Below are 24,847 nucleotides of genomic sequence, written 5' to 3'. Positions count from 1 at the left end.
TGGGTGCGTGTCTGTAGGCAATGAAAGGTCTTCCTCCCACAGCTTGAGAAAGAGAACTGTCATTGTTTAGGAGATGTTGCAAATCTCTGATGATGCGTTGAACTTTTTAAACTTGAGGGCTGATAAATCATTTTTTAAAATAAAGTATTTTAAAATAGCAGCCTTGCTACATCCTGAAATGAAAGCTGGCCTTTTCTCCGAGTCCAAGCTGGTTCTCTCTCTCTTTTATTTTATTTATACTTTTCAGGTTTATACATTTCATTAATTTTACAATCATTTTAACATTTCAAAACTTGACTTCCTTGCCCCTCTTTCTGCCGTTCCTTAAAGTTATTTTTAAGATCTTCTGCATTTCCAGATTCATTTAATTTGCTCATTTATTTATCTTCTTTAAATATATACTCTTATGAAACTGCAGGTTATTACAATAATCCTGCCAATGTTTGTATCTGTCTGCAATTTATCTGTAAATATTCAATAAACCACTTCCATTCTTTTATTAAAAGTTTGTTCTCTTGATTTCTTATTCTTCCAGTTAAGTTGAGCCATTTCTGCATATTCCATAAGTTTTTGCATCGATTCTTCCTTTGCTGGGACTTCGGCTTCTTTCCACTTTGGGCCGAGTAGCATTCTTGCCGCTGTAGTAGCATACATGAATAAATTTCTATACCAATTAGGTAGTTCTGTCCCTATAATTCCCAAACGAAAAGCTTCTGGTGGTGTTGTTTTTTACAAAGGTTATTTTGCACATCCCTTTCAATTCATTATATATCATTTCCCAGTAAGCTTTGACCTTGCTACAAGACCACCACATATGACAAAAAGAACCTTCTTTCTCTTTACATTTCCAACACTTATTTGATTAAGATTTATGAGTCATTTATGAGGGCAACCAAAATGGTCAAAGGCCTGGAAACGATGCCTTATGAGGAACGGCTTAGGGAGCTGGGTATGTTTAGCCTGGAGAAGAGAAGGTTAAGGGGTGATATGATAGCCATGTTCAAATATATAAAAGGATGTCATATAGAGGAGGGTGAAAGGTTGTTTTCTGCTGCGCCAGAGAAGCGGACACGGAGCAATGGATTCAAGCTACAAGAAAGAAGATTCCAGATAAACTTTAGGAAGAACTTCCTGACAGTAAGAGCTGTTCGGCAGTGGAATTTGCTACCAAGGAGTGTGGTGGAGTCTCCTTCTTTGGAGGTCTTTAAGCAGAGGCTTGACAGCCATCTGTCAGGAATGCTTTGATGGTGTTTCCTGCTTGGCAGGGGGTTGGACTGGATGGCCCTTGTGGTCTCTTCCAACTCGTATTATTCTATGATTCTATGAGTCCAAGCTGGTCCTCAGCCCCACTGCTCAGAATGGATTCCCTCCCCTCCCCCCCCGTCTCCATCACCCACCTTGAGCGCAGTCCCACCAGAGGCTGCTCCCGGGACTCTGGCGCTCGCTCTCGCTGCAGCTGGAGGCGGACGAGGAGACGCTGGGCGTGTCGAGGTAACTTGGCCTCTGAATGGGGATCTCCTTCAGGCAGCTCATCAGTCGGTCGAGGGGGGAAGCTTCCGCTGCGGCCTCTGCTGCCACGGATCCAGAGGTGCTCGTGGGACGTGGTTGGATGCTGTTTGTGGCGCCGCCTGGAGGGAAGAAAAAGGCGTCTGGAGCAGAGGACCCTTGGCCTACCCAGCTCAGTACTGTCTTTTTAAATAAATAATCCATATTCAATTTTCTGTTTTGCAATTTAATATACTCATTTAAACATCCTTGAAATATCAATGACTTCCCTTCTTCTCTTTCCATGGTTCATTTTTCATTTCATAAATCCCTGCATATTTTACCATTCAGCATTCCATTATTACTTCCATCAAAACTTGTTTACACTGACGAATTTGTCTTAATGCTGCCAACCTTTTCAAGTTTCCCCATATATTCAATATACGTCTTCCAATCTTCTCTAAACGTATGTACTTCTTGTTCTCTTATTCTATATGTTAAGTCTGCAAGCTGTGCATATTCCGTCAACTTGAGTTGCCATTCTTCTTTAGTTCTCGCTCGTTTTCCATTTTGGAGCTAACAAAACATGGTCTGCACTAGTGGCATACATAAATAACCTTTTTTGACATCTGGGAATTTCCGTCTGAATTATCCCCAACCAAAAGGACTCTGCTTTTTTTTTGGGGGGGGGAGTACTTTTAAACATTTTTTTCAATTCATTATGGATTATTTCCCAATATTCTTTTACCCTTTTACATGGCCACCAGCTCAGTATTGATTGGCAACCATCAGTCTTTCTCAACCTTGGGTCCCCGGCTGTTTTTGGGACTACAATTCCCATCATCCCTGACCACTGGCCCTGCTACCTAGCGATGATGGGATTTGCAGTCCAACAACAGCTGGGGGCCCAAGGTTGAGAAAGACTACATCAGCTGGCAGCAATGGCTCTCCAGCGCACTGTCTCGCCAGGGTGGCGCATGCTCTGGTTATCTCCCGCTTGGACTACTGTTGTGTGCTCTACCTGGGACTACCTTTGAAGGTGACCCGGAAACTGCAACTAAACCAGAATGCGGCAGCTAGACTGGTGAACGGGAGCGGCCGCCGAGACCGTATAACACCGGTCTTGAAAGACCTACATTGGCTCCTGTGATGGAAAAGTTTGATTTTGCATCTCCACCTCCATCATTCTGCCCGGACACTGAGGTCCAGCACCGAGGGCCTTCTGGCGGTTCCCTCGTTGCGAGAAGCCAAGTTGCAGGGAACTAGGCAGAGGGCCTTCTCGGTGGTGGCGCCTGCCCTGTGGAACGCCCTCCCAGCAGATGTCAAAGAGGAAAACAACTACCAGACTTTTAGAAGACATCTGAAGGCAGCCCTGTTTAGGAAGGCTTTTAATGTTTAACAGATTACTGTGTTTTATTTTTCTGTTGGAAGCTGCCCAGAGTGGCTGGGGAAACCCAGCCAGATGGGCGGGGTATAAATAATAAATTATTATTATTATTATTATTATTATTATTATTATTATTATTATTGCCGGGCAGGTTGGGTCCCCAAGTGTTTTCTCTAGTTGGGGACAACATGTTCTGGTGTGACCCTTGTGAGATATATTGGGCCGTCTGCCCCAAGACAGAAGTCCGCCCAGAGACAATAGTCTGCCTAGAGACAGCCTGTTGATTGGTTAACAGTAGGTGTAAGATAAGGATTGGTTGAGCTCAGCCAATCAGAGCAGCTATAACCTATATGCCTGTGTTCTGAGAGTCTGTCTCTGTCTGCAGTAGTTAGAGAAAGAAGGATTAGAAATGGCAGTTAGATGAGAGAGAGTACAAGCTGTTAACTCTCTTCATCTGTATATAGTAATCTATGTGTTTATTACTGCTTACAACTTTCTCTCTGGGTTCCCAATCATTACTTTTCTTGAAGGGACCGGGTATTGCTGGTACCCCTAAGTCTCCTTCAATTTCATCCATCAAGGTAGAGACTTCAGTCACTGTTTTCCGTTTTTCATCCTTAAGGAACCAGCGTAAATATGCAGGAACCAGTCTATAAAATTGCTCTAAACTGATCCAACTGTTTAAGCTCATCAGCGGTTTTAATTTTACCGGTACTTCCTTCCACCCATCTGTCCAGAGCTTTATCAATACGGCTACCCAGTTGGGCATAAGCCTCTCCTGGTTTCCTCTTAACGTCACGAAAGGATTTTCGGCTTTGCAGTCAGACCAAAGCGCCCTTTCCCTCTCTCTTTAAACGTGATCAGAGGTTTCATCTTCTCTTAAATCTGAGTACGGTATATTTCACTCAAAAGTTCCACATATCTGTGGGCGTAAATACAGCATCCAGTTTTCCTCAGGAATACTGAAGTCTTTACAGGTCCATTCAAAACTAAACAGACCTGGAACTTTACCACGACGCGGCAGCATTATACTGGATGAAGGAATGGGTGGAGCTTAAAAATGATGAAATACTTGATTTGGAAGGATTAGGCTTCGGTTGGCATTTTTATTTATTGCAAGAGAAATTAAAGCCACAAAATATCTTCTTTAATAATATCATAAGAAAGTCTATATATAGAACATGGAAAAAACATCGCGGCATTTTAGAAACAAAAACCCCCGGGTGGATATTGCCACTGGAAGCAGTGGCAGTTAAAAGACGCAATATGGCTTCAAACTGGCCATCATATAAGAACCTGTTGGAGGATGTTGAGAGTGAATTAAAATTAAGAAATTACAATGAAAACATCATTTAACCAGCGGGCTGCAGTATTTTCAAATAAATCAAAGGTTCCAAAAAGATTTTAAAAAGTAGGATTTAATAAGGAAGTTTCTAAATTTGATAAAATTTTAACAATTGGCAAGAATAAGTATATAAAAAAATTATATAGTCTATTATTGGAATGGGAAACAAAAGAAGAATTAACAAAAATATCAATGATTCGTTGGGGACAAGATCTGGGGAAAGCAATTATGATGGAAAGCTGGGAAAGATTATGGAATAGAGATATGAATTATACAGCAAGTTATGATTTGAAAGAAAATTTAATTAAGGTGCAGCATAGGTGGCATTTAACCCCGGAAAAGCTAGCAAAGATGTATAAAGGAAGTGATGAGAAATGTTGGAGGTGCCAAAATGAGATTGGCAGCTATATTCATATTTGGTGGAAATGCAGCGAAATTAAACCCTATTGGGATATGGTGTATAAAGAAATGAAAAAAATACTTAAGCATTCCTTCAAAAAGAACCCTGAATTATTTCTCCTTGGGATGCTCCATGATGAAATTCGGCCAAAAGATAGGAATATCGTAATGTATGCAGCGACAGCAGCCAGGATATTAATTGGGAAAAAATGGAAGAGCAAAAAGATACTGAGCAAAGAGGACTGGCAAAATAAAATGCTAATATATTATAATTCAGCGACAAAAATGGAAGAAGTTAAAGGGATAAATGAGGATAAAAGAGATAAAGATTGGGGGTAATTTAGAAATTATTTAGCTACAATGGTGGAAAGGCATATAAAGACTCAGAAATAAAAGGTTTTTTTTTTCAATTGAGAAAATAAGAAATCAGGTATACAGACACATGACAGAAAATGAAAGGCGCGGGACAAAAATGGCTAGAAGTTTGTAATCACTTAGGGTGGGTGGAGGGATGCTGAAAAGGTGTATATTTTGACTTGATTTGATGTTATTAGAGGAGATTTTATTTCATTTTTTCTTTTTCTCTTTTTTGTGCGTGTATCCTTATTTTTTTGTTTGCGTTTTTATGATTTGTAATGTTTTTATTTAATTTTTATTCTTTTTTTGTTTGCGATGATATGATTTGTAATGTTTGAAAGTAAACAAATAAAGAATTTTATTCGCAAAGAAACAAAAACGAAAAAAACAAACGTGAGGTAATCAGAGGTTTCATCTTCTCTCAAATCTGAGTACGGTGTATTTCCCTCAAAAGTTCCACATATCTGTGGGCGTAAATGCAGCAGCCAGTTTTCCTCAGGAATACTGAAGTCTTTACAGGTCCATTCAAAACTAAACAGGAATGCCTGCAAATACTTTGGAAATCTCTTTATATTAGCTGTGGTAAAATCTCCACCCCACCCCCACCCCCAGCTATGGTTGCAGCAGTTCTGCCCTCAGCTTGATTTCCTCCATTTTTAAAAGAAACATGTCTTTTTCATGGGCCATCTTGGCCTCCCTTTCTCTGTATTCTTGGGCTAATCTGGCATCTCTTTCCCATTTTTCCTCATGAGCTAATCTGCTCTCTCTCTCTCTCTCTGCCATATCTCCATCAATGTCAGCTGCGATTCTGGCCTTTTCTCTTTTTGCTTTATGTTTTTATGTTTTTCTATCTCTGCTTCAACTTTAACCAATTCCAATCTTTTCCTCATCATTTCTTATTCAGTAATAAGATTCTCCTCAGATGCAGCAGCAGCTCTCTGCACTGGGTCACCCCGAGTCTCTTTGGCTTGGCGCTTGCTGCTCATTTTCTGACAGAAAGTTTTTAAATATAGTGCCCCCACCTCACAGAACACCAATTCCACTAATTCCCCAAAACTACCCCATATTATCTTGTGTGAGGGCAAACTTAATAATTTGGAGTCTCAGGCAGGATTTGATCAAATAAACAACAAAGGTTTTATTTAACAAAGGTAGTTTACGACACAAGTGGGTAAAACCTAGTCCAGGATCCTGTCCTCAGGTGAGCGACCAGATGCTGGACCACATGGAAGACTGACCGGATCCAGCAGGCAAACTTAATAATTTGGAGTCTCAGGCAGGATTTGATCAAATAAACAACAAAGGTTTAATTTAACAAAGATAGTTTATGATACAACTGGGTAAAACCTAGACCAGGATCCTGTCCTCAGGTGAGCGACCAGATGCTGGACCACATGGAAGACTGACTGGGTCCAGCAGGCCAGGCTCTGATTCTGAACAAATCTGGAGAGATTAGGGTGGGTGATGGATAGAGGACCATGTCATGGAAGGATGTGTCATTTTAGAGGGTGAAACTTAACTCTTGCAAATTTCTTCAGCGAGGGGCCTTTAAAATATGTTTCTGGGTGTGAGGAATTCAACTCTGTTATTATTTTTGGGATTAGACGACATTTAGCTTGGTAAGTCTACATTGGATGGAGAAGCACATAAACAGCTTTTTGGAAAACCAAAGAATTTTAGTTTTACCTTCTGAGAATGCAATATAATAATAATAATAATAATAATAATAATAATAATAATAATAATAATACTGCAATTACTTGGCAATCATTTTAATAGCTTCTATGCAATTTTACACACATTTTACTCAGCAAGCAAAACTAAAATATATTAAATTGTATTAATATGAATTCCCAAGTCCTATGCCAACTTTTTAGCACGCCTCCTTTTTGGAGGAACTGAAGAAAGAGGGGAAAGGAAGTCAGGTTTTGAAATGTTAAAATGATTGAAACGTACAAAACTAAAAATCATAAATAATATATATATATAAATGTCACATTCCCCCTAATGTTCTCTGCAGCCCCGCAGATTCCTCCCTGATCCATTCCTTACCTCTGTCCCACAGCCCCTGCAAAGACGCCTCCGCCGTCCTCAGCTTCTGGGCAGAGAAGTCGCTTCCCGTAGGAATGGCGTTTGGGCAAGAAACCCCACCCAGCGGGATCTCTTTCAAGCACTTCTCCAGGCCTTGAAGGGGTGGGATCCCTGAGGGAAGAGCTCCTGTTTGGGAATGGCGAGCAGCAGGTGAAAACCAGGTAAAATCTGTTATAGACACAAATCCCGCACATAAAATCATAAAATGGCAGAGTTGGAAGGGTCCCCCAGGGGCCATCTAGTCCAACCCTGTTGCAACGCAGGAATCACGATGGGGGGAAAGGCCCGGCAAGCTGCATTTGGAATAAATAGTGCAAAACCATTTAGGGGTGGGCATGGGTGGGGATGACCGAGGAGCTGAGCCTCGTCTTGCCCGTGTTTCTCCGAAAATAAGACACTGTCTTATATTTATTTTTCCTCCAAAAAAACCCACGGTGGCTTATTTTCAGGGAATGTCTTATTTTTTATTACATGTCCAGCCTAGCCTCTTCCTTGGCGCCCTCCAGAACTGCACCTATCACTATGTCTGATTTTCGGGGGCATGGCTTATATTGCGCAAATGCTTAGAAATCCTGCTACGGCTTATTTTATGGGAATGTCTTATTTTAGGAGAAACAGGGTACCTGCCTCCTTCGCGGGACTTTCTCCCGCACCCAGTTTCCCTTGACTGTCGGAAGAGCTGCTGGCCACAGAGCGGGAAAAGTGGCCGCTCGGGGTGTTAGGGAGTTCCTTCGAGTAGCCCTCCAGCGCCATTTGCAAGGGGGTGCCGTTTCGGCTGAGACCTATGGCGACAGAGGAAGGAAAGAGGTATTCTTTTGGGTTCGCTCTCTAGCTCCCAACAAACCCCTCTCTCAACTTCGCTGCGCTCGACTTGCAAAAGGAGAGCAGACAGCAACCTTCTATTTTTGGGATTGCAGATCAAGTCCAAGCGGGCTACAGATGCGAAACAGAACCGTTTTCCATCAGGGGCATGGGGGGGGGGCACATTTAGAAAAACAAGAGAAACATCTTGATTCTTTTGGTTTTATGACTTATTTTTTTTATTCTCTGTGTGGCTTATTTAACATATGCCACTTAGAAAGGGTAATAATTTGTTGTATTGTGAATCTCTCAGCACATAATCGGCGCATAGTTGAACTGTGGAACTCCCTCCCACTGGAGGCAGGGATTGGCCACCAACTTCAATGGCTTTAAAGGGCGATTGGACAAATTCACAGAGGAGAGGAGAGGGCTATGGAGGGCTCCTAGCCACAATGGCTACTGCTCAGCCTCCGGAGAGAGCAATGCTTCTGAATACCAGCTGCTGGAAACCATAGAAAGGGGAGAGTTGCTCTTTTGCTCGGATCCTGCTTGCGGGTTTCCCACTGGCATCTGGTCGGACGCCATGAGTATGCACAGCCCTCTTTTAAAGCTATCCAGGTCTCTGCCTCCTGTGGCAAGGAGTTCCACAGTTTAACTCTGCGCTGCACAAAGAAGGAACTTTCTGTTCTTTTACCGCCTCACCTTCCTCCTTCCGGGTCCACCTCCCTGGCTCCGGGGTCCACCTGTGCAGCCTGTCCGGGGAGCTACTGACAGAGGAGCTGATGGCTGGTGACCACGGCTGGCTGGGAGGGTTCTGGGGCAGCTCCCTCAGGCACCGCTCCAGGCCTTGCAAGGGGGTACTGTTGCGGCTGGGTCCTACCGAGAAAGGGCATGCAAAGCTGTTGGCTACACAACTGTACCATGCTGCTATTAATTTATTATCTAGGTACCAACTTTCATTCCAAGAAGAAACACCAAAATGGTCACGGAATCATGGAATCACAGAGTTGGAAGGGACTCATAGAGTCATCTAAACCAACCCCATGCAAGGCAAAAATAGTATCTTAAGAAAGGACAACAGCAAAATGAAACATGCATAATTAAAATATATAATGTACATTAAAACAGCGTAACAAAACAGTTAGACTACCGTAGCAGTTCCCTAAAACATCAAACATTGAAAATTATTATTACTTCTGAAGGCAGCCCCGTATAGGGAAGTTTTTAATGTCTGATGTTCTATTATTGGGGGGTGTTATTAGGTTGTTTTTATTGATTATATATGTTGTGATTTTTTCTGTGAACTGCTCTGAGACCTCAGGGTATAGGGCAGTATATAAACAACAACAATGCTCTTCTATTTGTTGGAAGCCAACCAGAGTGGCTGGGGCAACCCAGTCAGATGGGAGGGGAACAAATAATAAAATTATTATTACTAAGAAAACTCTTCCCTATGCAGGGCTACCTCCTTCAGATGTCTTATAATAGTCATATAGTTGTTTACCCTGGGGTGGGCGGGATTGCCTAGGAGGTATTGGGGCACTGAGATGTAAATGACTATCGGACTTTAAAAAAGCTGGCATTGCTTGATCAAGTGCACTTAATTTTGCTGAATTAAAGAAACTAAACAGTTTTAATTGGATTCTGAATAAATGTGCAATTAATTGCTCCCATTTCTGTGTATTATTGTCGCCCTTAGTGGGGGTCGTGCAAGCCACTGTTCTGAACAATGCTTTTTTGTAGGACAGGGAAGGAGTTGCTGGGGATGAGCTGATGGAACCAAGGAGAAAGCCCCGCCCCGGAAAAAGTTTGGGAACCACTGAAATAGAACAACGATCAAAGAAAGAGAGTCGACATGAGGGGAATGCTTGAGTCTTCAGAAGCAGAAAGAATGCCAAAACTGATGGGGCTCCCAGTGTTTCAGCAGCAAAGGTATTCTTCGACATTTCAGGCTGGAGATTTCCGTCCGCCCCCCCCCAACCTTGATGCTCACCACTCACCTTCCTCCCTCCTCATCCACCTCCCTGCCTCTGGGGTCCACCTGTGGAACCTGTCTGGGGAGCTGCTGACAGCTGGTGAAGAGGGCTGGCTGGGGGAGCTCAGGGGGAGCTCCTTCAGACACCTTTCGAGCCCCTGCAGAGGGGTACCGTTCCGACTGAGCCCTGCGGAAACGAGAGGAAGCAAAGCTGGGTCAGGACAGAGATCAAATATTCTGCCCAAGGGAAACGATGGCGTTGTTGGTTGGCGGGTGGATGTGGGCTGCGACCACAACTGCCCAGCCTCACTGGCTCCCGGCAACACCACCCAGCTGAGTCTCACCTGCCTCCTTCCTCGCCCACTTCCCGGTCGCGGGGGTCCGCCGGGGGAGCCTGTCTGGGGAGCTGCCAATGGAGGAGCTGATGGTTGGAGAACAGGGCTGGCTGTGGGCACCAGTGGGGACCTCCTTCAGACACCTCTCCAGGCCTTGCAAGGGGGTGCCGAGTCCTGGGGGTGGGGAAGGAGGGAGAGAACAGTAAGCCGGCTCCTAAACCACAAGGCCTGAAGCTCAATAAGAACATCAAAAGAGTCTGCTGGACCAGGCCAGTGGCCTGTCTAGTCCGGCACCCTGTTCTTACAGTGGTCAGCCAGATAGTTATTATTTATTCAATTCAGCCTTTCATCCATAGATCTCAGGGCAGGCTTACAACATAAAATTACAATATAAGAAGCACAAAATGTTCTGAAGAAAATTAAGAACAAAAACCAAAGGATGCCTGCGGGAAATCTGCAAGTAGGATTTGAATACAAAAGCAACACTCTCCTCTCCTGGGGTTTTCAGCAACCAGCACTTGGAAGCATTGTCCAACCGTGGCCACAGAGAACGGCCACCCTGGCTAGTAGCCATTGAGAGCCCTCTCCTCCTCCATGAATTGGTCTAATCCTCTTTGGAAGCCATCCGAGCTGGTGGCCGTCACTGCCTCCTATGGCAGGGAGTTCCACAGTTTAACTCTGCTTCTTTCACCTGTCCCGAATCTTTCAACGTTTGCTTCATGGGACGTCCACAAGTTTTATTGTTTATGAGAGAGGGAGAAAACTCTGCTTTGCTCTCTCCAAGCTATGCCTAATTTTATAAACTTCCATCGTGCCTCCTCTCTCTTGACTTTCCGCTAAACTAAAAAGTCCCAAATGCTGCACCCTTTCTTTTTGCCACCCCTTTCCTGAAACTTCCCAACCCTTCCATATCTCTTTTGAGAGGAGGCGCCCAGAACGGCACACAGGTTTCCAAACGTGATCGCACCATAGACTTGAGACATTGGCAGCTCTATTTTCAATCCCTTTCCAAATGACCCACAGAGTGGAATCTGCCTTTTTTTCCACGGCTGCCAGTTAGGAGAGGCTCAGTAAATTCAAGGAGGGAATGGCAAACCAATGGAGCAAGCCGCCCCCTGACCTTGTCGTGACATCCCTAACTTAGATTTCCGCCATTCTGTGTCTGGACCCCCGTGGCTGCTGGTGCACATGGTGGACAGGCGAGGCTGTTTGGCAGGTGATTCACCAAGGAAGGTCTCCGGCCCTCGAGGGAGAAAACTCTCTGGAAGAGGGTCTGTCGGAAGAAATAAAAACAGGAGGCCATCGGTCCCTGTTTGGGCGGCCATCACTGACCCTCACCAAATGAGTGGTGGTGCCTTTCCCTAACCTGGCGGTCTCTAGAAGTTCTGGACTACAAGTCCCATCAGCCACAGCACCGTATTAGTACATATACTATTGGTTTATAAAGACCTTAATAACTTGGGACCGGTTTGCCTACAATATCCCTTTACCCCATAGAAACACCCACGCAGCAGCTTCAAGTGGAGGAAATTTTGGTCTTCCTGATTTCCGATTCTTCCGGTCATTTTTTGCCGTTTCGGCATAATCCATCAATTTAACTGGCGGAAACATTCTGGTTAATCAACCCTGTCCAGATTTTTTAGAAAGATGGCATGAGTTCTAATCTATTTTTAGCCTGCTGTTATTTAACTTTCCGAAAATCTGAAACTACTCTTGTCAATCTGGCTAAGGGATCATTTTTTCATTTTCTTTTGTAAACCACTTCGAGACAGTTGGTTTTCTCGCAGCTGAGGAATGTACAACCTTTACGAAATAAAAATAAATAAAAGTGACCGTGTTGGTTGGGGCTGATGGGAGTTGTAGTCCAGAATGGCCAGGGGGCTGATGGGAGTTGTAGTCCCCTAGCAACTCCAGACCGCAAAGAGAAAGCACAAACCAAATCCCACCCCCTTACCACAGAGGGCAAGCGATGGAGGGGTGTTGCACTGGGAGTTGCCTTGCTCTGCCCTCTCTGCTGCAGCCACATCGCTGCGTGGATCTGCAGGGAAGCAAGAAAACAAGAGTCAATCTGGTGCTTTTAAAAATGGGTGTCAGGCCACCCAGGCCCATTTCTAAGGCTTGAGAGGCTCCCTGCCGCCTCCCAAGTCTCTCCCACCCTCGCCCGCCACCCAGAGAGCGTACCTAATCTTCCTCTCCTTCCTCCTTTCCTTCGCTCTTTTGGTCCTCCTCCTCTTTTTGCAGCCACGGCTTGGGAGGCCTGAGGCCTGGGGTCAGGGATGTCCTTCAAGCAGTTCAGGAGCCCATGGAGAGGGCTGGTCACTGGGCTCCAGGCTGCGTTGGAAACGAGGGGAAAATTGCAGGATTGGAGAATCGGGAGGGACCCCCAGGGGTCATCTAGCCCAACCCCCTGCAATGCTCACCATGCAGCAGAGGCAGGAGTCCCCGTCCCCCAATGGGAAGCAACAGGGTACCTGGAGGCCCTTCCCATCGCCCCGCATCCTGGGAAGAATCTGGCATGAAAGCTGAGGATCCGACACACCCGCCTTTAACCCACCTGCTCCAGGTAACTGGGGAGAGAGCTCCCCAGGCAGGCCAGGATCAGGGGCGTAGCAAGGGGTGCATTGGGGGTGGTCCGCCCCGAGTGCCACCCTGGAGGGGGGTGACACTCCCCCCCCCGCGACTCCCAAGCCGAGTCCCGCCGCCTGGTAAAAAGCTTCTTCCTTCCTGCTGCCCAGCAGGAAGAAGCAAAGTGCACACCGGCCGAGCAGGTGAGCAAGCAAGCCAGCCGCGCCGAGCGAGGTTTTTTACCGGGAGGCTGGAGGCTGGTGGGGAGAAGCATCCCCTCCTGCCCACCCATCGCTCCCAGCTCCGTGAGCAACGCCCGAGCGGCTTCCTACGCCAGTGGCCAGGATCAGCCCCCTTGGTGGAAAATAGGACCTGGCTAAGTGTGGACAAGCGTAGATCTCTTCTGCCTTCTCCAGTTGCTGTGAGTGCATCATTCCTCTCTTCAAATGCCCTCCCACCCCATGTTTTCCGAACCAACCAGTCCATTCATCCCACCGCCCCACCCTGTCTGGACTCTGTCTCACCCTCCGAATATGGGACCCACATTCCCAGGTCCATCCCTGTCTCTGGGCTGCTGTTAGAGACGGATCCATCAGGGAGGCTAGGTGCCAGGTCTCGCTCCTCCTCGGGGACTTCCTTCAGGTCTCGCACAAGGTCCTCAGATGGTTCTTCCATTTTAACTGTTGCAAAGAACCGGGGGGCGGGCGGGAACCAAGGTTAAAGTGGAGCCAGCCCTCATCTCCCCCCACCTCCTACCCTGTCTGAGAATTCCCAGTACTCCAAGGCAAACCATATACAGTACAGATCAATTCCTTTGGGAGGAACAGAATCCAAACATACATTCACACCCCTGAAGGCCCTTTGAGAAGGGCCATAGCTCAGTGGCAGAATATCTGCTTTGACAGAGTTAAGCTTGGTGGATCAGGGGAATGCTCTGGATGTAGTGTATCTTGAGTTCAGTAAGGCTTCTGACAAAGTCCCTCGCAATATTTTCATGAGGAAGCTGGTAAAATGTGTGTGGGAACGTTTATATAATTTAGCAGAGTTTAAACGATCCCCTGTTTGAGTTTATGCAGCGACAAGTGGGTTGCTAACTCGTTTGAGTCCTGTCAATAATTATACTTTCCAGGTTGATAATCCCTTTCTGTCCCTCTCATAGAAAACACACATGAATCTGAATCTTATTAACATAAACTACTTTGCTTTCAGATTCATTCAGGTTTACAGAGTTGTTCCTGAAGGCAGGCTTAGCTTACATAACAGATAAACTATATACTAGACAGTCATGAGTCATGAGAAGACTGCATCCGAGCAGTTGCCAGTTAACACTCCTAGCAGCAACCGACCAACCGACAAAACTGCCTGCCACATAGAGGCAGTTGGTCCTCTCGGAATGTTGGACTTGACTGACAGCTTTATATCCCACAAAATGTGGGTTGAACGAGGTAACTGTTAGGTGGATTTGTAGCTGGTTGACTGACCGAACCCAAAGAGGACTCATTCATGATTTGTCGTCATCCTGGGAAAAAGTGACAAGTGGGGTGCCGCAGGGTTCTGTCCTGGGCAAGTTGTTGTTTAACATTTTTATAAATGACAAGGATGAAGGAATTGAGAGTGTAGCAGGGGCCCAAAGGGCCCCAATTAAGGTAATAATGTAAATCCCTATAAATCCTAGAATATGCTTATAATAGTGAATTATGGGAGCTTGTTGCTTTAAGAAACTGATGATTTAGCAAGATGCCGTTCTTTTACCAGAACAGAAGGTCAGCTAACACACAAATCACAAAGATATAATTCATAAACTAGAACACAAATTGTTACATAGTACACGTAACACTGGTTCCCAACACGCATACTATCTCACAATGTAACATATTATTGAGAATCAAAGGCCTAGTTAGCAATCCTTGGCCCAGTTAGCAATGCTTATTGCGCTTGCGTATTAGATAAGGTAATGACATACATATTAAATATGAAATGAGATAATGATGAATATTAAAATATTAAATGATGTAATGCTTTATGTGATTGGTTAAATCAAAATCCTTTGTCTGAAATGTTATAAATTCCTGCCCGACCTTTGGGCGGGGTTGCAGTTTTGCGAAAAGATTCGACTGTAACCTTATTGCTTTGCAATAAACAAAATGGACTCCTAACTCCTCTTGTCTCTGAGTTTTATTGGCTAACTCAGAAGATAAGCCATTTTTGGCTTACAACACTGGGAAAAAGTGAGAAGTTGGGTGCCGCAGGGTTCTGTCCTGGGCAAGTTGTTGTTTAACATTTTTATAAATGACAAGGATGAAGGAATTGAGGGGATGCTCGCCAAATCTGCAGATGACACCAAACTGGGAGGGGTAGCTAAGGCCACAGAAGACAGAATCAGAATTCAAGATGACATTAACAGATTGCAGAACTGGGCCCAAACTAACAGAATGAATTTCAGTAGGGACAAATGTAAAGTCCTGCACTTAGGCAGGAAGAACCAGATGCACAAATATAGGATGGGGGACACCTGGAAAATGATCTCGGGGCCTTGGTAGACCACAAGCTTGACATGAGTCAACTGTGTGACACAGCAGCAGCAGCAGCAGCAGCAGCAGCAGCAGCAGCAGCAGCAGCAATTTTTTTAAAAAAAGCTAAGGTTATTCTAGGCTGCATCAACAGAGGTCTAGTGCCCCGATCCAAGGAAGTCATACTTCCACTCCGTTCTGCCTTGACCAGCCTTAGGAGGAAGGGTTGAGGAAGCTGGGGGTGTTTAGCCTAGAGGAGACTGAGATGTGATACAATAGCCACCTTCAAATATCTGAAAGACTGCCGCATGGAAGATGGAGCAAGCTTGTTTTCTGCTGCTCCAGAGGGGGGTCAGCCCAACCAATGAATTCAAATGACAAGGAAGGGGATTCTGGAAGAGACACCAGGAAGAACTTTATGATAGCGTGAACTGTTTGGCAGTGGAAGGGGCTGTAACGGATTGACACGGTTTTGAAATATTTATTCCTACCTGGCTGGCTGGAAAAGAGTTAATCCACCTCCAGCCTGACTGACATAACATTCTGATGGGGGCGGGACTGTTCCCAGTTTAAAAGGAGGGAGCAGCGGTTTTGTCAGTTGAGGAGAGGGAGAGGGAGTGGATAGATGTGAGGAAGAAAGTTGAGAGGCCAGGATAGTGGGGATCTGGATGAGGTTCAGGAAGGCTCGATGTTAAGGGTTTGACGGAGATTACCTACAATCGAAATGCTTCTTATAAACTCATGAAACGTTAATTAAATAACTTATGTTCTAAGGTTAATAAAATTCTTCTCTTTTGTGCCAAGAAGTATCGTCATTATTTTTCCAGCAAGGTATCAGGACTCACAGAAGTGGTAACTCATTAGAGGACAAAATTCACCTCAGGAAAGGAGGCAAAAGTCCGTGTCTTAGAGTAACACTGAGGAGGCTTAGAAAGATAACCTGGGGTGCCAACAAGTTGCCAGCGTGGAAAGGGGCAAACTTTTACAGTAAGAGGAATCAGGCCGAGAGGGACCCTTTACTGGTGACAGGAGGTTATTCTTTCAAACAGCCTAGAGTTTTTCTTTGATACCAGGCCACGTGAGCTGGAGGGAGAGTCTCTTTACTTATAAACTCCCAAGAATAAAGTGGTTTATTTGGGAGACGGAGGGAAAAGAGTGTGTGTGGCTTCACCTCTGGATTCCTGTGTCGCATTTAGTAATAGAGAGGAGGACATTCGTCACAGGGGCTTCCTTCAGAAATTGGTGGACTCTCTTTCTGTGGAGGTTTTGAGAACAGAGGCTGGATGGCCATCTGTCATGGATGCTTCAGTTGAGATTCCTGCATTGCAGGGGGTTGGACTAGAGGACCCTTACAGTCCCCTTCAAACTCTGCAGGTCTATCATTCTATAATTAGGCATAAGGTTGCTTCCTACTGGAGAAATACACTTCCTCTGAGCTATGACCCTCTTCCTAATTTCATCGGACACATCAAGTCTGTTATCAATAGTTGGCTGATCTCATCCAAAGTCTTCTGAATGCCTCAAACTGCCAGAAGGCGCTAGATAAAGACAACCCCCTCACCTTTGCCCCCCCCACCTCACCCCGCCCTGCAAAGTCAGCAAGAGGAGTCTTACTTTTGATGCCCAGGACTCGGGTCTCCTCGGCCGCCCCCTCCTTGCCTGGGGCTCCACATGGACTGAGAGGATGATCAGGTCTGTCCGGGTACTGAAGTGAGGGGCTGCTGCTCCTCGCTTCCACTTTAACTTTTCCCCAAAAAAAGGAAAACACAAAGGCTAAACCAGAAGCTTGAAACACACCCGCAGCAGAAACTATCAGCAAATCCTCATGGCTGGCAATGGCTCTCACATGGATGTGGCAAAAACTGGGAATTTGTCGCCATTTAAAGGTACTGTACAATCGCATCTTGCACGCATCCAACTATTGCAATTTCAAAGCTGGCTGGTTGAAATTGCATTTTAAAAAAAATGCTTCTCAGGTTTATACATTTCACTAATTTTCAATCATTTTAACATTTCAAAACTCGACTTCCTTCCCCCTTGTCCAGCGGTTCCTTAAGTTCATTTTTAATATCTTTCTTGCATATCCAAATTAACTTAATTTGCTCATTTATTCATCTTCTTTAAATATATACTCTTATGAAACTGCAGATTATTACAATAATCCTGCCAATGTTTTTATCTGTTTATAATTTGTCTGTAAATATTCAATAAAACATTTTCATTCTTTCATTTAAAAAAATGTTATCTCGATTTCTTCTTCTTCCAGTAAGTTTCGCCATTTCTGCATATTCCATAAAAAAATTATCCATTCTTCCTTTGCTGGGACTTTTGCTTCTTTCCATTTCGGGGCAAGTAACATTCTTGCTGCTGTAGTAGCATACATAAATAAATTTCTATACATTTTAGGTAGTTCTGTCCCTATAATTCCCTCTTAACTCATGGATAGGCAACCTAAGGCCCAGGGGCTGGATCCGGCCCAATCGCCTTCTTAATCCGGCCCTCGGACGGTCCAGGAATCAGCGTGTTCTTACATGAGTAGAATGTGTCCTTTTATTTAAAATGCACCTCTGGGTTATTTGTGGGGTGTAGGAATTCGTTCATTGTTTTTTTCAAAATATAGTCCGGCCCCCCACAAGGTCCGAGGGACAGTGGACCGGCCCCCTGCTGAAAAAGTTTGCTGACCCCTGCTAATTTGAGATTTCAACCTTGAAGGGTGACCAGTTGAAATTGTACGAATTGGATGCATGCAAGGTTTTCCCACCAGGGCAAGAGCTTTTAAGCGCCCAGCCTTCCTTCCCGGGAGAAGCCAGCTCGTGAAGGGGAGGTTCAACAGATGCATGCTTGTCTGTATAGGCAGAACCCTTAGAACCAAGCCTCCACATACGATCTGATCATACTGTACTCCAGAATCGACCCCCTATACCCCACTTAAGGGAAGGGGTGCCCCTAAACCCGTGTACCAACTTCAGGCATGGCAAACCTCTCTGCCTGGGCATTTCAACTGCTCTTACAAACTTAAATGGAAATTCTTAAAACCATTGCCAAGCTTAAAATGTCTTCCAGGACAAATGCATGTACAGATGATGCGAAGTCCTGCATGCATCCACAGAGCATGGAAACGGCCTTGGAAAATCTTTTAAATTACAGATTAAGCTCGCATCCATACTTCAAGCCAAAGCGTTCAGATAATTTCTCCATAGCGGCTGCTGCCCGAACTTCAGTGAGGTTATCTCCACTGGGGGAGTCCTGTGGCATGAGCCCCCTACCCCGGTGGTGATCTAGTCTCCTGCCTGTAAGAGACCGGGACGCTCAGGGAGTGTGGGCTGCTGGTCACTCGAAAACCTGAATGCTGCGCCCGGTTTCCCCCTCGCCCCCCTCCTTTCCCACACTTTAGCACTAAATCAGAGCGGACGTCAACCCAGATAAAACCAAAATTGCTGTTTGCACCAACTGAGCACTAAAGAGCAGTTTCCCTCGGGGGAAAGAAGAAGCACGAGTGTGGATAAACCCAGAGCTAACCACATTAGAGCTATGAGCCCATTTAACCTCGTCCCCTTTCACCAGGCGCAGGATTTGGCCAGAGGAAACGTGTCCTCCATGCAGTGGGAGGGATCAGTAAACAAACCCCCACAGCTTACCCACTGCAAAGATGTTCCTGTTCTTTGCCTCTGACCGGCTCCTTCTCCTGCCTCCTTCAGCCTGGCAGGTGGAAACGCGACAGGAGGGAGCAACTGGAGGGCTGGATCCTCCTCGTGCAGCAGCGTTTTCCAGGCTAGCGGCAGGCAGCTCCTCATCCACGGCTTCAGTTTTAACTGTGCACAGAAATAAGGAATCAGGGCCGTCTCAGACTACCAGTACCACCCCCCAAAAAACCACCAAGGTGAAATTGGGTCCCTAACACCTCGAGGGTTTGAGACCCATCGGCTACCCTCACCTGGTTATGCCGGCCAGTCGAGGTTTTGCTTATTTGCTCATTAGTGGGCCAGACTACTGTTTCATTCATTATTTGAGTATTGATAATGTTGTTCGCTCCTATTTATACGGCTGGTATGCTTTCTCCACCCTACGGATGTTACCTTATACGTTTCCCCCCATTCCTCCATCCCCCATGGTGTTATGTATTGTACATTTTGCTTTCCTGTAAGTCACATGGCAAATCATCTCCTGAGGCCCTCATTCGTGTGCCTCCTCCTTGAGAGGTCCGGAAGGTGGCAAAATGAGAACGGGGCTTTTTCTGCACTAGCTCCCCATTTGTGGGAATGCTCTTCCCAGGGAGGTTCGCCTGGCGCCTTCATTATAACCTTTAGGCGCTTGGCAAAAATGTTCCTCTTTAAGCAGGCCTTTGGTTGACCTAATGGACATCCTATACCCTTTTAAAATGTGGCTCTTTGGGGGGGGGCGTGTTATTGGGTTATTGTTCTTATTTTGATTTTATATATTGTGATCTTTTCCGTGAACTGCCCTGAGACCTCCGGGTATCGGGCGGTATATAAATTCAATCAATCAATCAATCAAGGCATTGTAGAGCTGGAAGTGACCCCTGAGAGCCATCTAGTCCAACCCCTGCAACGCAAGGAAGTCCAAGCAAGGTGCCAGAACAGACCGGAAGGAACCGCTGGGCATCCTTAAACCTGAGTGTGTTCAGACCCACCTTGGCCAGGGTGAGACCCACAGGTCCCTTCCCTCATCTTCTGCCGCAGGGCTGGCTGCCGGCCGCTGCTGGGGTTCCTGCGGGATGTGTGAGGAGGCTGGTGTACGATCAGTTCCTTCAGGCTCTTCAGAAGCCCTTGCAGGGGCTTCTCCTCTGCTGCCGTTTCTGAGAGAGAAGAAGAACAAGCTGCGTCGTTGTTTGGGGAAGGGCCGCCAAGCCAGGCTGGGAAAGGAAGGTGAATATTATTATTATTATTATTATTATTATTATTATTATTAATAATAATAATACCCTGCCTAACTGGCTGGGTTTTCCTAGCCACTCTGGGCAGCTCCCAACAGAATATTAATAATAATAATAAAAAGCGACAAAACATCAAACATCAAACATTGAAAACTTCCCTAAACAGGGCTGCCTTCAGATGTCTTGGGAGCTGCCGCCGAGACCACATAACACCGGTCCTGAAAGACCTACATTGGCTCCCAGTACAATTCAAGCACAATTCAAAGTGTTGGTGCTGACCTTTAAAGCCCTAAATGGCCTCGGTCCAGTATACCTGAAGGAGCGTCTCCACCCCCACCATTCTGCTCGGACACTGAGGTCCAGTGCCGAGGGCCTTCTGGTGGTTCCCTCGTTGAGAGAAGCCAAGTTGCAGGGAACCAGGCAGAGGGCCTTCTCGGTAGTGGCACCCGCCCTGTGGAATGCCCTCCCATCAGATGTCAAAGAGAAAAACAGCTACCAGACTTTTAGAAGACATCTGAAGGCAGCCCTGTTTAGGGAAGCTTTTAATGTTTAATAGATTACTGTATTTTAATATTCTGTTGGAAGCCGCACAGAGTGGCTGGGGAAACCCAGCGAGATGGGCGGGGTATAAATATGTTGTTGTTGTTGTTGTTGTTGTTGTTGTTGTTGTTGTTGTTACAACAGCAGCATTTGGCCTGTTCTGCTGGAAGTTTAGGTGTAACTCTTTCCATTAGATGGAAAGAAGATGAAGTCCCGACCAGAGAAGAATGGCAGAACAAGTTGATGGACTATGCTGAAATGGCTAAAATGACCCGGAAGAATCGAAAATCAGGAAGACCAAAATTTTAATAAGGAATGGGGAAATGTAAATAAGGAATGGGGAAATGAAATTTTAATAAGGAATGGGGAAATTAAGGGTGAATTTTGGACACAATGGAGAAGTAAAAGATTTAGATTATCATAAAAGATGCAGGAGGAACCTATTAATAATAGGACCCACAAAGGGGGGGGGGAGGGAAGTCTAGGAGATTCCTTGAAATCTTGTGTCTATGTCGTATGTTTGATATGCGACTGTAAAGTTTTAATGTGAAAAACCAAATAAATAAATGCATTGGGGGGGGGGGAAGCCTGGGTGCCACAGCTCGCTCAGAGCGGTTTGCATGGCGTAACAGATAGCGTCATTTTAGGAGGTGAAACTTAATCATTCTTCGTTTCTTCGGTGAAGGGTCTTAAAAATATGTTTCTGGGTGTGAGGAATTCAAATCTGCTATTATTTTTGTGGTTGGACAACGTTTAGCTTGGCAACTCTACATACCCTAATGGGCTAATGGAGTGGGGGACCCCCAGCTCCCCTGGAGCTTTTTTCTCTATGCTGACATCTCTCTTCTCTCCTTGATGTTTAGAGGGATGAACCTTAGGTTGCATCCAGCTTTACGATTCCCTGCTCCTCTTCCTTTAATAAACGTCAGTACAGAAGAGGAGTTTGCTGGGTCTGGCCAATGGCCTTTCTAGTCCAGCACCCTCTTTTCATGGTGGTCCAAGAGATGCCTGCAGGGAACCCACAAGTAGGACCTGAACACAAGACCATGGAGGCAGAGCATAGGCCTCTTGGTTAGCAGCCCCCGACAGCCTCTCCTCCTCCATGAATTCGTCTAACCCTCTTTAAAAGCCATCCAAGTCGCTGGCCACCACTGCCTCCTGTGGCAGGGAGTTCCACAGTTCAGCTCTGTGCCACGGGAAGGACTTCGTTTTATCTCTCCTGAGCCTTCCAACCTTCAGCTTCACGGGATATCACGAACAGGGTAGGAAAAAGGAAAGAAATCTCTATCCCCTCTCTCCATGCCACTTTATCCATTTCTGCCACGTTGCCTCTTTGAATTGGACTGTGGCAAAAAACAGAAGGGTTCCCTCTCTCCTTCATACCTCCATGGAGGGGTTCTCCGGGGCCTCCTCTGTTTGGCTCCGTCTCTCCTGCGGCAGGGCCGTCCAGAGGGTCGGTGGGCGTGGCTTGAGGAGCGGTAGCCCCGCCCACAGCCCCGCCCTCCCGCCCTCCATCATTTGTACCAACATCAAGGGCGGGGGACCCTCCTGCCGTTGTGTCTGCTGTAACAACAGGAACACCAAACACTGATTTGTTTCCGGATTTGCGCCAGTTTTCCCTCTCGCTACAAACATGTTAGATCCCCGGCCGTGTTAGGGCCCTAAGACAGGTATCCTCGCGACATAGGCCCCCCGATAACAGCAGGTGGACCCATCCTTTGGTTGCTCTCTGGTGGAGCTGCCGTCCACAGATACCTCGATTCCTTCCCCGAACTAGGGTGGGTTTGATTTAAATCGAATCGATTTAAATTACGATTTAAATCACTAGTCAGTAAGACTTGATTTAAATCTCCTTTTTTTACAGAAAGACTCATTCTTTCTGGTATAATCTTTATTTACAACCAGGGGAAGGTTTCATTCTTGGAATAATAATTTTTCAGAGGAGTTTTTACAGTTATATAATAAATCACTGCTTCGGTTATAGTATTAGAAATACATAGACAGATAATTATGAAATTATTGTGAGGTTTAATAAGTTAACTATATTTGGACAACTTTTCTGCTGTACTTTATTGGAAGGAGGGGAAAATCATTTCCTTAACAACAATTGAAACAATTTATTTAACCAAAGTAGTAACAAGACCCTTTCTGCTCATACCTACCTGGGGTTTGGGAATCCTGCCCGTCTCCCTCGGTGGAACTGGCCGGTGTGCCAGGATGGCTGGGCACGCCCAGGGTGAGGGGCTCCGCCATATCTCCCTGCCGGCCAAAAGGTTGCAAGCTCTCCAGCGGAACTTCTCTTTTAACTGCAAGAACAAAGCAAATAGACGGATCAGGATCTTGCCCAAGGGCCCCCTTGGATGGTTTGCGGATCACGAGGGGATCCTTCCCTGGAACATGACAGGGAGAGCTGATCGCAGGGTCCGATTCTGCCTTGGTCAGACCACCCCGGGAGTCCTGTGTCCAGTTCTGGGCACCACAATTTAAGAAGGATGTTGGCAAGTTGGAAAGGTGTGCAGAAGAGGGCGACCAAGTTGATGAAGGGTCTGGAAACCGAGCCTGATGAGGAACGGTTGAAGGAGCTGGGCATGTTTAGCCTGGAGAAGAGGAGATACGAGAGCCATCTTCCAATATCTCAAAGGATGTCCCCTGGAAGAGGGAGCAAGCTTGTTGTCCTCTGCTCTGGAGGGTAGGACTCGAACCCATGGCTTCAAGTTACAAGAAAGTTGCAACCAAACACCAGGAAGAACTTTCCGTCAGTTAGATGGTGGAACAGACTCCCTGGGAAGGGGGTGAACTCTCCTTCCTTGGAGGTGTTTTAGCAGAGGCTGGATGGCCATCTGTCCTGGATGCTTTAGCTGAGATTCCTGCCTTGCGGGGGGTTGGGCTAGATGACCCCTGGGGGTCCCTTCCAGCTATACCATTCTAGGAATCCGTGAATTCACTCACCACTGCTGGTCGGCGCCTCCTTGGCAGGAACCTCGGCTTCCACGGCGTCTGGGGTGAGGTCTCCGGCGGCCTTCGTGTGTCCGTAGAGAAACTCTGGGATTTCCTCAACCAGCTTCATGAGAGCGCAAAGGTGGAGGCTGCTGGGGTGCTCACCTGTTTGGGAAGCAGGGAGAAAAAAATTCCGCCTTTTATTTCCACGGACAGGGAAGATGCAGTCCTCTTCGATCACGTACACACAGCTGTGACCGGCTAGCAGCAAATTTTGATGCTGGATCTGAAAATGAGAGCTGCCTTACAATCAAGCTCTATTTATTGGGGGGTGAAAAGGGGATTTTCCACCAAGCTGGCCGAGATAGGGATCATTTTCCCATGCAGCATGGCTCACTCACACGAGCTGCCTACAGCACTTTCTCCATCAAGATAATGTAACCTGTTCTGGGCACCCCAGTTTAAGAAGGATGTTGACAAGCTGGAGCGTCAACCAAGATGATCAAGCTGCCGAGAGTGGCTGGGGAACCCCAGTCAGATGCGCGGGGTATAAATTAATTGTTATTATTATTATGGAAACCGAGCCTTATGAGGAACGGTTGAAGGAGCTGGGTATGTTTAGCCTGGAAAAGAGGAGATATGAGAGCCATCTTCAAATATCTCAAGGGCTGTCACACGGAAGATGGAGCAAGCTTGTTTTCTCCTGCTATGAAGGGTAGGACTCGAACTCGTGGCTTCAAGTTACAAGAAAGGAAATCCCAACTAAACATGAGGAAAAACCGATTCCTGCATTGCAAGGGTGTTGGACTAGATGACCCTGGGGGAACCCTTCCCAAGTCCACGCTTCTGTGATTCCAACACTCCCTCCCTCTTCCCACTCTTACCGTCCCGGTTGCTAGCTGGGGTCAGACACCTCTCTCCCTCCTCATTCAGGTCTTCCAGGTCCCAGGGTCCCTCCAGCTCGGATGCGTCCTCTGAAAAAAGGAACGGTTCCCGAAAGAAGAAAACAGAGCCTAAGGGAGCTTCCCTCAATCTGGTGGGCTTCAAATGTTTTGGATTGCAGTTCCCGTGGCGCCAATCTGGGAGGCCCCTCTACAGGTGAAACTCGGAAAATTAGAATATCGTCGAAAAGTGCATTTATTTCAGTAATGCAACTTATTTTTTATTTTTCTTTTATTTTTTACAAATGCTTTCTTTTGGAAATTCCACAGTAATAAAACAAATAG

At 46.0% G+C, this 24,847-nt stretch overlaps 1 protein-coding gene across 3 annotated transcripts in view; it reads right to left on the bottom strand.

Annotated features, from left to right (window-relative positions):
- Positions 1 to 24,847, bottom strand: part of KRBA1 (KRAB-A domain containing 1) — a 50,561-nt gene that overhangs the window by 10,171 nt on the left and 15,543 nt on the right. For 2 of the 3 annotated variants that reach the window (XM_060280458.1, XM_060280459.1), the window contains exons 4-19: positions 24,506 to 24,595; positions 23,634 to 23,786; positions 22,847 to 22,990; positions 22,068 to 22,247; positions 19,902 to 20,123; positions 18,889 to 19,062; positions 16,865 to 16,993; positions 13,265 to 13,420; positions 12,357 to 12,506; positions 12,130 to 12,213; positions 11,296 to 11,448; positions 10,185 to 10,349; positions 9,866 to 10,027; positions 8,568 to 8,741; positions 7,026 to 7,190; positions 1,398 to 1,628 (exon numbers count right to left, since the gene is read on the bottom strand). In XM_060280458.1, coding sequence (XP_060136441.1) covers positions 1,398 to 1,628; positions 7,026 to 7,190; positions 8,568 to 8,741; positions 9,866 to 10,027; positions 10,185 to 10,349; positions 11,296 to 11,448; positions 12,130 to 12,213; positions 12,357 to 12,506; positions 13,265 to 13,420; positions 16,865 to 16,993; positions 18,889 to 19,062; positions 19,902 to 20,123; positions 22,068 to 22,247; positions 22,847 to 22,990; positions 23,634 to 23,786; positions 24,506 to 24,595 — 2,532 coding nt within the window. The remainder of the gene's footprint in view (positions 1 to 1,397; positions 1,629 to 7,025; positions 7,191 to 8,567; positions 8,742 to 9,865; positions 10,028 to 10,184; positions 10,350 to 11,295; positions 11,449 to 12,129; positions 12,214 to 12,356; positions 12,507 to 13,264; positions 13,421 to 16,864; positions 16,994 to 18,888; positions 19,063 to 19,901; positions 20,124 to 22,067; positions 22,248 to 22,846; positions 22,991 to 23,633; positions 23,787 to 24,505; positions 24,596 to 24,847) is intronic. The other variant, XM_060280460.1, reaches the window with a different exon arrangement.

This window comes from Zootoca vivipara, chromosome 12 (assembly GCF_963506605.1).
Source record: "Zootoca vivipara chromosome 12, rZooViv1.1, whole genome shotgun sequence".
NCBI classification, from domain to species: domain Eukaryota; kingdom Metazoa; phylum Chordata; class Lepidosauria; order Squamata; family Lacertidae; genus Zootoca; species Zootoca vivipara.
The sequence above is the reverse complement of the archived record's forward strand: the minus strand, read 5'-3'. Positions and strand labels throughout refer to the sequence as shown.